Source organism: Dromaius novaehollandiae, chromosome 5 (genome assembly GCF_036370855.1).
Source record: "Dromaius novaehollandiae isolate bDroNov1 chromosome 5, bDroNov1.hap1, whole genome shotgun sequence".
Taxonomy (NCBI): Eukaryota; Metazoa; Chordata; class Aves; order Casuariiformes; family Dromaiidae; genus Dromaius; species Dromaius novaehollandiae.
In genome coordinates, this window is record NC_088102.1 from 42,119,244 (window position 1) to 42,131,348 (window position 12,105).

The 12,105-nt window shown below is 40.6% G+C and overlaps 1 protein-coding gene across 5 annotated transcripts in view; it reads right to left on the reverse strand.

The window, feature by feature from the left end:
* GANC (glucosidase alpha, neutral C) overlaps positions 1–12,105 on the reverse strand; it is a 29,059-nt gene that overhangs the window by 2,457 nt on the left and 14,497 nt on the right. For 3 of the 5 annotated variants that reach the window (XM_026095617.2, XM_026095616.2, XM_026095618.2), the window contains 11 exons: positions 11,200–11,279; positions 10,061–10,204; positions 9,544–9,640; positions 9,077–9,178; positions 8,356–8,599; positions 6,606–6,670; positions 5,426–5,502; positions 4,092–4,166; positions 2,773–2,886; positions 2,120–2,232; positions 673–776 (listed from right to left, as the gene is read on the reverse strand). In XM_026095617.2, the coding sequence (XP_025951402.1) occupies positions 673–776; positions 2,120–2,232; positions 2,773–2,886; positions 4,092–4,166; positions 5,426–5,502; positions 6,606–6,670; positions 8,356–8,599; positions 9,077–9,178; positions 9,544–9,640; positions 10,061–10,204; positions 11,200–11,279 (1,215 nt within the window). Of the gene's footprint in view, positions 1–672; positions 777–2,119; positions 2,233–2,772; positions 2,887–4,091; positions 4,167–4,705; positions 4,895–5,425; positions 5,503–6,605; positions 6,671–8,355; positions 8,600–9,076; positions 9,179–9,543; positions 9,641–10,060; positions 10,205–11,199; positions 11,280–12,105 lie in introns of those variants that run through there. The other 2 variants (XR_010389408.1, XM_026095619.2) reach the window with 2 other exon arrangements.

The following is a 12,105-nucleotide window of genomic DNA, read 5'->3' on the forward strand; positions in this document are numbered from 1 at the left end:
GAGCTTTGGTCACAAAACTATTCAAGGATTTTTCTGCAGAAGTTAACCCTTGTTTCAGTATAACTTATTCTCTGTCCAGGAGCAAGCAGAAATTCCATGTCCACATGATTCCCAAGGTGAAGGGATGTGCTCGAAAAGCAGCGAGAAGTGACAAGCCCTTTCTGCAGATGCCACTGCTTACCCCTATGGGATCCCTTGTAACTTCTAGAGATCCCCATACAGTCAGGATCTTCGGGCTCTATCGAATGAGCAAGAGAACAAAAGAGCGATTTTGTTTCTGTCTGCAGATTTGGACTAGGCAGATTTACAGATCTGACCTGTACTACAGACGGACCAAATGGTCTTTCATTTTAAATGCTATCTCTGGTCATATGCTTTGCAGGAGGAACTTAACTTAACTTGTTAATTCTGAAGCACCATTATAGATGTATCTATTACCTTATAAAACAAATGTTCTTCAGTTCTGCATGTAATACTAGTGCTGAGTAACTGCTAACTCTTTTCACTAAATTCTGCCTTTGATATCCAAAAAGTAGCAAAGATGACTGAACAAAGATGCTCCCCATGCTGTAACAGTTCCATTACAGAGCTGCCAGTCTGCAGCCTCTAATGAATGCCACCAGTACAAGAGTATTTCAAATAATTGCAGTGAAATGGAAGTTAGTTCATTACCCTTTAAACATGTTGTCACAGACATGGGTTGCAGTCCAAGTCCCAGAATTATCACCCGTTCAACTATGCATGTAGTGCGGTATTGTCCTTTTTCATCTCTGCAACTGAAAAAAGAAAATTATTTCACATACAGTAGTTCCTGTCTATAAGCAGAACTTCAGCATCATATAGAAAAACTGCTACTTCAGTCTCTCCCTGAAGGCTCCCAGTACTGTTTCTTTTCTCTATTTACCTTTCTCCTGAAACAGATATAATTTTCTCCCATTATCAGCTGATTTTTTTTGTATAGCAGACTTTACGAAATTAGAGGGGGGAAGAAAAGTTTTCCAAGGCATCTTGTGATAAAAAAATGTAGCTTTAACAACCAGAAAGGTTCTGGGGTTTTGCCAAATGGTAGTGTGAAAATCCCTTTCTGAACACAAATGTAAAGCTGTCTAATTTTAACATTTTTCAAGTGAGACCTTTCGGTTTGTATCACAATTATCATTCATTTTGAAACTAATTTAATTTCAAGTATTTATTTTTAATTAAAAAGCTCTAAAAAAAAGCTTAGATCCAAAATAAAAATGTTCATTTTGGAGAGAACAGAATGTTATATTTGACTCAAAAAGATAAACTGCAGATTTGCTAGTATTTAGAAATATCTTTCACCTCCCTCCTGAATTTTTTAAGTTTTTCATATTTTACAGTCTTGCCAGATAAAGGGATGTGAAGCATACTTTTAGCTACACTATCCAAACTAATCTACAGTTTTGCTCTGTGCTAAATTTTGTAGTTTGAGAACCAATTACTGAGTATTTTCGAAGCCTGAAAGAATAATGAAATACTTGTAAATTCATTACTTATGAACTGAACAGCCCCACAGGCAACAGACCTCACTAGTAAAACTGTAGTGGTGATATATTTGAAATCTCTTTCCTTACAAGTAGCAGGGTATTTTGGGCTTTTAGTTGTTTTGCTCAACCTTTGCAGGATGTCTCCTTGTGCTTCCTCTCACATATTTTAACATGATAAGATATATGATGCATTTGCTGATGATTTTCAGACTGTATGTAATGGTGTCTGTTTATGGTTCCTATAGCTTAGAAGATACAAACACTCTAGGTGTTGCCTATTTGCAAACCTCCCACTTTATCATCCTTTGTTTCTCCAATATATTTTATTCTTGCTGATGACTTTCTTTGTATTTATTTGAGTAGATCTGTAAATCTGAGTAGATCAAAACAATATTAGACAACTCCGCATTTCAAGTGTTGCTGTATCTAGACTTATGCAGAGCATCACTTCACCTATGCAGTTTTATGAGGGATTCTGCCTGCTCTGGGTCTTCACTAGCAATGGATGAGACTAATGCTTCTACATTTGTAAGGAGGTCTAATGAACTAGAAAAGGCATTTCCAATGGTAGTGTGTTGGGTGGCTTTTGGGTCTGCATTGGTTGCTGTTACCTGGAAGAGAGAACCTGCTTTTGGAAAGTGAATTTCCGGTGCAGGAACTGCTTCTCGTGGAGGTACTGGAATGAATGCCCATCATCTAGGTAGAGTTCACCTTTTGCATAGCCCTGTGAAACACACCAGATGGAGTCCAAATTAACAGGAGCTTCTAGTGTTGGACAATGAAACTGAAAATAGTAAGTCTCACTACATGTTAATGTTTTATAGTGAAGGTTTGTTTTCTTAGCAACTTGAATCTCTGGAAGGCTCAGGGAGTCCAGCTCTGAAAGCACTCTGGACACTTGGACATTCTGATTTTGTAAACTGATGTGTGTGCCAGGTGACACCTCTTTTGTTGGAAGGATAGTTGTGGGAAGTTCTCTTTCTGACTTGGAGAGGAAGTGTGTGGCCTACCTGTTCTCTGCTCCTTCCTCCAAGGGACTAGAGGGGAGCTGGGAAAGGTCAGAAAATGTTTTGCCTGTGCTACACTCAGTCTCACTCTGAAGGAATGGTGGGAGTATGGTGGGACACCAGGTAGAGGGAATGAAGAAGAGTCACAGGCCGTTCAAGCACAGATGCCACTGTGCTGATCGAACAGGCAGCAAGGACCTAAAAGGGATGGATGGGATAAAAGACAACATTGTAAAAGAAAGGTTGTCTCAGAGTACCTCTGCGTCCAGGGCCACACGGAGTTCGTAAGAAATATCTATCATCCATTCAGTGGATTTTCCAGCTCTGGTCTTCAGAGGTATCACAGTCCCCCCACGCTGGAACACAGGAATCTGCCAATAACAAAACCAGAGTAGAAAAGTTCATATAAGCTGATCATACAATTTTAACTTACTTGATAGGAAAACTACAGCTTTTTCTTATCAAATCTCAGAAATGAACTTTTACTGCGAGTATGTAAGGAAAACTATTCGGCTAACAATGGGAATAGTAGTTAACTTCCTGTATGTGTTCAAGCCAAAGCACCTCTCTTGGGTCGCCCTTACAATACCTCACTTCTCTGCTACCAGGACACATTAGTGTCCCGCTCTAACAACAAAGGAGAGAGGATTTTGGGAGGGTGGTTTCCTGAGGTACAACAGTTGTTATAATGTACATGCAGTGAGATCCTAGGTCCATCTGGCTAACTATCTTAAACGAGTGGGTCTGCCATAGCAAAGCCAACAATATCAGATGGCCCAGGGGAGCTTCTCAATTGCTAAGCACATTGAAAAACTTATTTTACTTCAAGCATTTTGATCAAATATTGCCACTGCAGACTGGTAGACTCCTAATGTGGAACCTTTTTGTGCTCAGTTAATACAAGATTGCTTATTACCCTTTTCTACAGAGTTGTTCTGAATGCATGCTGAAGTTTATCCACACAAAAAGCAGCGCAGATTATCTAGAATGTGATACATGCCCAAATTCACTCAGCTGCAATTACTTTATGCAGATATGTCTCTATAAGCATTTTTGAAAGATTTTGCACTGTATTTTGAAAAAAAGAAAAGAGAAAAAAAGAGAAGAGAAGAGAAGAGAAGAGAAGAGAAGAGAAGAGAAGAGAAGAGAAGAGAAGAGAAGAGAAGAGAAGAGAAGAGAAGAGAAGAGAAGAGAAGAGAAAACTACCTCATCCTAAATCTGCTGGGTAATTAGTGCAATTTAGTAGAAATATATACCCAGGCTTAGTGTGCCATAATTTCTGTGTCTAGACAGGCCCTAACAGGTCACTAAGAGGTAGGGCAGGATGTCACTGGAATTCATTTTTACCATAATTAACCCTTCTTCCAGCTGTCTGTGCTCTGCTCATAGCATCAGTTTTCAGTTTTAGAATGGTTTTGTCTGAAGTTAACACAGAGACTTTTCCTCTCTACAAAAGCTGTTTTATATTACTACAAGGAAACTGAAATGTCACTTTTCAGATTTTGAGTGCTTTACAAAAGAGCCTATTTTATTTTTTCAGCTCAATGAAAGTAGTGTTTTTAAAATAAAAGCATACGTTCTCCAGTGTAACTGGGATCTTCAGAGTGCCTGCAGCTTCCATTCGTTTAAATTTTCTGAAATCATACCAAATCTAGGAAAAAATGAAGAACAGAATGAGCTCAACACACCTATGGAATGATCTGTTCCCTCTGCAGGGGGGCAGTTACTCTTTCGCTCCATCTTGTACTCTCACTATTCCTACCAACTTATTTGAGGTGCAAGAAGTTGCATTTACTTTTTAAGTCCACAGACATTCTCGAGAGAAAGAATAAATTGTCATTCCTGAATCACAAAATTAGGCTGCTTTTTTCTACAGTTTGCATACATCTTGTATGTTTTAAAGCATCTGGAGGTGCCAAACAATGACATAGCAACAACAAGAAAATAATAACAAAAAAAAGAAAGGTAAGTTACAGAATAAGCTTATTGATACTGAAATGAAAACTAACAATTATGCTGCTAAAACAGGTCACAAAAAAGGCAACATCTGCAACTTCCACTGTACCACAGTCGTCACCAGATTTAGCTGCTTTAGGGGTGCCAGGCAGTGAATTTCTACAAAGATGGTGAAAAAACTACTTTTCTTAGCTTGTCTGGAGAACTTAGTCTCTTTCTCCGTTATATTGATAAAAGAACTGTTAAGTGTCCTCGGGTGCATTAGTAGAGTCACAAGGCTTTCACACTCCACTTTGCTGCTGTCTTTCATTTGTCTCTAGAGCTGAATCTCAAACTTTTCCTTAGGAAATATATTCCCAGATTCCTCCACCTCTCAGCTGCTGAAACAAAATGCTCTGTTTAGGAGTGGATCGCAGTGCCATCCTGTGGATGAAAACTTGACTTCAGAGAGAAACTGATCTCTACACATCAAAGTGTTTCCTACGTGCGCCCCACGCTACTGAGGCTTGTATTTCTTTGTTATAATTTCCCAGCTTCCCTCTGGTTTCCCTATGAACTTCCCTTCAAAGATTCCTTTTCCTCCATGTAAAAGAGAAGTTTAACCCTAAGAGAAATACATGAAAGAAAGGAATTGACAATTTAGTGTGGTGTTCTTTTGGCATTGCAAGAGAAGCAGTGAATCTTGAGGGGAGACTTAAAATTAGGGGAGACCTGAGATCTGTGCAGCAGCTCTTGGAAAAACAAGAAAGCAAGTCTTCCGTGAGCCAACTGTATGAGGTACCAAGATGGAAGAAGGGTCCAGAGCAGTGGACTACAATGGGCACAGGACAGCTATCACCACTGTATGACAGTGGCAGCACCACTTCTTAGCAGTCATGAGGTGGGGAGCTGGGGGACTGCAGTATAAAATATTTCTTTGGTTGAACAGCTGAGCAGCTTCTTACTCAACCTCACCTCCTCTGACCCAGGAAGCAGAACACTCACTGTCCTGGCCTCTCGCTCAGTGACCGGATGCACCAGCAAAGCATTTCCTGGAGAAAAACACACATGGCAATGAGTGACTGCTGTGGTCCTTAAGGCTGCATCTCAGCAGAGTTGGTAGCTGTGTGCTCTGATGTTCCCTGGGGTTATCAACCTCCCATAGCCTCTCTGGGGAGTTGCCTAGGCCATGCCATGTACTTATATTCACTTCCTGCTGGAAATGAAGACACATGTAAGGAGCTGATGGCTGCTTGCGTCTCTCTCCGTTTGGCATCAGGATGCAGCTTGAAGGCACTCCTGGGTCCCTCACAGTCTGAGAGATGAATTCCTGCTGTGCTCTTTGGTTGAACAAAACAGTGGAAGAAGGTACTGCCCTTGTCAAACAGATTCTGCTTAAGCATATTGCACTATTGGGGATAGTTACACTTTACTCCTAAAAATACATTAATGTATACAGACTGCATAGTACAATATTCACTTTGAGAAACTTCTCTCCTTCTTGCCCATCAGTGATGCAGGCTGAACTTCCATAGTCTTCTGATGTCTTGCTTCCCCCACTTGGGTTTACTACTCTCTCCTGATCACCTTGGTCAGACTTGTGCACGAAAAGTAAATGTTCCTTCATTTGAAAGTTCTAGACTGCACTCTTGAACCCATAGATAACAGGAAAAAAAAAGAAAAGAACTGTTCCCCCACCTTATTTCTTCCCTTGAAAGTTGAATGTGCATCATACAAACACACTCATCTCCTGAGCTTAATTTCTGAAAGCACTGACTTTAGCAGCCAGCCATATCAGAGTAAAAATCGATCAGCTTTGGATGGTAGTTGTTTCTGCCGTCATTTCTGAAGCAGACTGTAGTATTAGCTGCTACAGCGAATTTCCATCTTTCAGGTCAAAATAATGGCTGTGTTTTTGAAAACTGACTAGTGAGATTCACCTCAATTTTTGCATCTCAGATGACTCCAATTTTCAAAGCTGTGAATTCATCTGTGACAACCAGGTCTTTTAAAGAGGTCTCAAGTTCAGCATTCAGTAACAACATCACTTTTAAAAATCTTGGACAGAGTTTTTGTGTTTTCTTTTTGTCATGTGACACTTTAACCTCAAAAATGTTTAACTCAAATTCCAGACAATGAGAAATCACCTACTTACCCAGCATGTACTCATTTTCCACACCAAAAGTGTCTATTTTCCCTGGAAACTCTATCCAGAGAGGCCTGTGGAAAGCAAGATAGTGGAATTTAGTTAGTTTCTCCTCTCCCATCAAGCTGTTTAAGGCCTTTTCAGGCTCCATTTTCTCCCTGTCTAACAAGGCACAGCTACCAAGAGTTGACGACTAGGCAGGGTCCTTATCTGTGCCTTGAATGGCCTATGTTAAGTCACTGATGACAGGTCCTAATGCAATGTTGGTTAACACAATCCAATATACTTGTGGTTTGGCCTCCTGAAGTCCCACTTACTTTCCTCTTGCCTTCTTCCTTACAAACTTGCACTACATCTACCTTTCTTCTAGCAAAGGAGAGATGGATGACCCTTTCCATCACAGTCTATCAGCGGTGCTGCTTTGATCGGCTAGTCCCGGAGGGACAGTCCTTCCTGCTCTCAGCAGATCATTTCTGCTTTTACAGCAGCTGTCTCCTCTTGGTCATGGACTGAAAAACATGCACCAAAAGTTGAATTTTAGTCTTTCTCAAAAAAGGGTAGTGCAATAACCATCTGGTTACAGAACAGGCCTTGTATTTTTCAGTTTAACAGTTTACGACAATAATAGCTCATTCTAACAGAGATAGGGTCTGCAGCAATTTGCTGGGTTTTGTTACAAACAAAGCCTTGCCCACCTGCTCTCTCACAGGCATCCAGTTGTTTACTGCAGCTCTGCTATTAATTTGCTTGCTAATGAGGCACATTTTCCACTCTGTTTGTCTCAGTAAGTAAAATACCATGCTTTCTCTCTGTTGCAGAAAATTCAACATAATCTTGGCTTTATTTAACCTTGTGGGTCAATGTAGGCTTCATTTCCAGAAAGACAGAAGCCCACTCTGTGTGTCAGTGTATACATCAGGGGCATCTGCACCTATAAATGTGCAGACAGATACTCACACTATATCTGTAATGCAAATCATATTCACAATTCAGCCCACAAATTCTGCCTTCAGAAAGAGCTGGCTTATCTTGCTTAAAACTTGAGAGATGCATTGTGTATTTGCACAACAATGAGTAAAGATAAGTATGGTGCAAAAGGACAGGTCTAGGGCAACCTCAAAGACACAGCAATACCAGGGAGACTGGTGACATTCATCTTTTTCTGAAAGGACTGTTGCATTCAATTCCCCTGAGACACATTTTTAGAGGTTAGAAAGCAGCAGAAAGTTCATTTTCTAATTTTACTTCTGCTCTAGATTATTAGATTTTCTACTAAAGGAATAACAATATGAAATTCTGCAAAGACAAATCATCAAGCTAACAATATGAAATAAGCTTTTATAACAGTAACATTTCAGTAATAAATATTTGCACATGGGGCAAAAAATGACTTTTATGCTTTTAGGTCAGCAAGTTCAGAGTGTGTTAGCACTGTTGAAATGTGGGTCATAATATTGGATAAAATTCTTTATTATGAGGAGAAGTTTGGATTCTACTACTTTAAACACGTCTGAGATTGTATGTGTGCAATGTTTATTGAATCAGTGCATTCCAAACCGCATTTGAAAAAAGTATATGTAATTTTCCTGCAGGAATCCTACTGAGGATTGCAGAAAGCAAGAAAATAGAATTCAGTCATTTTTGTGTCTGTTTTTAAATATTTCAATAGTAATCATGAAAGTAACAGATAGTAATTTAACTTTCCTCCTCCAAATGACTTCCTGAAGATAATCACTAAACTTCCTGGCCAACCTCTTACCTCATAACCGGTTCAGCTGCTGTATGTGCCCGATAGAACAGTGTATATAAGTAGGGCAGGAGGATGTAGCGCTCACTAATGGCTTCCCTGATGATCCGGGTGTTCTTCTCTCCAAAGAGCCACGGTTCTCGCCTTTTACTCTCCATGTTAGAATGACCTCTGAAGAAAGGCTGGTAGGCTCCAGCCTGATACCAACGAACAAGTAATTCTGGTTCTGGATCTCCAATAAACCCTCCCACGTCAGCTAGATATTGTGCAGACAAAAAAGAATACACATTTTTGGAAATTACTTTGAAAAAAACATTAAGTTCCCCTTTAACAAACATTCCCAGCAAAAAATCCATGCAATTCATGGGGCACTTGTGGTCCTGCTGTTGGGCAGCTGTTTGTCCAAACAAGAGCAGAAAATTGGTTTAACAAGTTATCTTTTAATGAAATTGTCAGAGAGCTTTGGCAGGCTCAGACAGACCACTGTCACAGTGATACTATGGAACACCACCTGGGGATCCTGGCTTCAGGTGAGACACAAGCACTACAAAAGACTTAGCGGAGAAAGGAGCCAGGTTGTTGGCTTCTGAAACTAGACTAATCTGTGAAACTGTCTGGAAAGGCACTGGCGTGTCAGAGCTTTTCACCATCTGTGTTGAAGCCTACCTTGGGATACAAACTTGGTGGAACCGGTGGTCTATTCAGAGTGAGGAACTACAGATAAACACCTTACCTCCACAGAATGAAATCCCTGCTATGCTGATGGTGAGCAGCATCGGAATGGAGATTTTCAAGTATTCCCACTCTGCTGTGTTGTCTCCAGTCCACACTGCCCCTGGAAATACCCAGTTTTGGGATTACACAGTGAAGTTGTGTGTACAGGTCAGCTTATGTTTGCAGTTAAGGAAAAAGAGAAGAATGGTGGTGAACTACTGTTCATTTCAACTATTTTATTTCATGCAACGTGCTCCTGAAATATGCAGTAAAAGCTGGTGGTGATGTGTCACAGGGCACAGGTTGTTATTCTGCCTTTAACTTGTACACATTCTGCCAGTCTTTCCTGAGATTTTGAATGAGTTGCATGCTTATGAGCTAGCCATTTAAGTATCTGAAACATAGTTTCTGCCCTCGTACATATTTATGATATGCAGATTAATAAAACAAAACAGTAGAGAAGGCGTGCAGCTAGTTCTTGCTTACCATACTTCTGTGATCCAGCAAAGAAAGATCGTGTGAGGACAAATGGTCTCTCTTTTCCCAAAGAACGTTTGATGAGTCCATCTGCAGTTGCCATTTGCTGAAAATCACGATGATAAAAATCAGGGAGACAAACTCTCTAATTAGGTTATTTGCTGCACTTCCTTTTTAGCCCCTCCAAGGTAGGAAAATTAAGAAATCTGTATCCACAAATAATAGGTATTATTAAAGGAACACATTCTTACTAGGATAAGTTTGAACAAAATAAAATAAATTACTCATTACAGTTAATAAATTACGGTTAACAACATTACACTGTTACATCAGAGAAGCACAGAATGTTTTTGTGTTGTCTTCTGATCAGTCACAGAAAAGTTTATTTCAAATTGAGTACCAGCACAACAGACTTTCAATCCCTGATGGAGACTGTGCAATGTCTACTGCTGTGTAAACACAATCCTCACCACAATAGATACAACACATGAAGATAACTACTGGTTTGTGTCTCCAGACACTCTACCTGGTAGAATCCATATAGGTTGTGAACTTCCCGGTGCTCCCAGCTGCTGTAGTGCACAGCATCCTTCTGCATTGTTAGCTCTGCCCCTCTGAAGACTGAAGGCTCATTCATGTCATTCCACACAAAGAGGATATTAGTTGACCCCTATGACACAGGGTTGCAATCAGGACATAACAAACCCGCTTGCATGACATAGTGTGTTCATCTCTAGTGGGTGGCAAGCCAGCCTGGGCTATGAGTAGGAGCAGCAGCAGCCAAGCAGGACACGGTAATTACACTCCTGTGGCCCCTTGAAAGCTGCCAGTCATTCCTCCCATCTCTCTTGGTGGCCCTTCTGTCCAGAACGGCAGCCCACAAAATCATTTGATTTTTGCAATTCTAACAAAGCTCAGCAAAGCTGCCTGCTATTCCTACCTTCTGGTGAGTGTGAAAAGGCAGGGAAGATCAAAAGAGAAGTATTAAAAAGCCATGAGGAAAAATCAGAAAAGGCCAGAAGGGAAAAACTGGACAAGAAAAGCAGTGTGGGAAATGTCAGCTGATACACCAGGGGAGTGATTTTAACAACCTCTACTGCAAAGCAGGACTTCAATATGGGGAAGAAAATTGGAGATTTCTGGCAGTGTTCAGCCAGGCACTTTCAGGAGTGGGTGGGAATGCTGGAAAGAAGGTGAAGATGGAAGGAAGGTCAAGGTGAAGTGATCACGAGGACTGCAACGTTGCCTCCGACACCTCAGCGGATTCATTTCAGAGGTCACTGAGATGGAAACAGCTACGAAATCTCTCACATCCCTTGCTCCCACTTCACTCACTATGTACTGTCAAGGTAGTAAAAGCTGGAAATGGGGCAGCTGTGTTGGATGATGAGTTGCTAAAATGCCTGCGCTCTGCCCATTTTACTGCTATGACTAAGTGAACAGTTTCAGTGGTGGAGCATGGGTTAAAACTTTCTTAGTGTAGACAAGGCCACGGAGAAAATCCTTCTGTAGTACTTCAGCTTATCAAGATATTTTCTTCTACATTATGATAATACAACTACAACAGCCAGCAACTTGCTTAGCCAGTAGTTTATCTTCTCTCTTTCTCTCTTTTCCCCATTTTAACTTTCTGGGATGTTTAGATCAGAGCAAATAAATACAAACCTTGTATGTTTTGAAGGCAAACTGATCTGCATACCATTTTCGTACTTCAGGATTGGTGAAATCCAGGTAACAAGAAGAACCTGCACATTCAGGAGATCCTAATTATTTACCTGATTTTAAGAGTGTGCATTGTCTTCGCATCTAAATACAGTTGCCAAGAGATAGGATGCTTTCCACAATGGGCAGCAATGATGTGCCTACTATTGCTTCTGAGACAAAAGCTCAGGGACAAATTTTAAGCCAACATGGAACTCAGTATACCCCTCCCCATGCTCCACAGACCAACAAACGGACTCTGGAAGTCTGAAGCTCAGTGTAGTTTAAGGATGTTTGACAGAAATTTGAAGTATGCTCAGACGTGAACAGGAAGCCAAGGCGGAGCAGAATCCCTAGTATTCTGAGCTCAGACAGGAAAACGCCACTTGGAAGCTCAATAACTATGTCCTGAGCCCCACGAGAGATCTGCAGTTGTAGTTCCATGCTCGTACATATGCACATGCAGATTAAAATGGTAATATTTAAACACTGCCATACTACTAGAAGTTGTAGTACAGGGAGCAACCTCCTTTGTAAAGCACTTCGAGATCTCCTCGTGAAAAATAACATACAGGATCATTGTATTATCACTCAATCAAAGTCATGTATCATCAGTATCATGGTTCATTTAATTTCATCCAGCTTATACCAACTCTGTTCACTGCAACAGACTAGACTTGATTTTCGTTACCCAAGATGAGCTGGGGAGGACGTATGGCTGCTATACTCAACAAATCCAGCTTTTCTAGCTCTAGACACTGGGATTATCTGCAGAGCCAACGGACCTAGCAAAGTAAGTAGTACAGCTGAAACAATTAGAACAAAACAAATTAGAACAAAAAATTAGAACAAAAATAAACAACTTGAAAT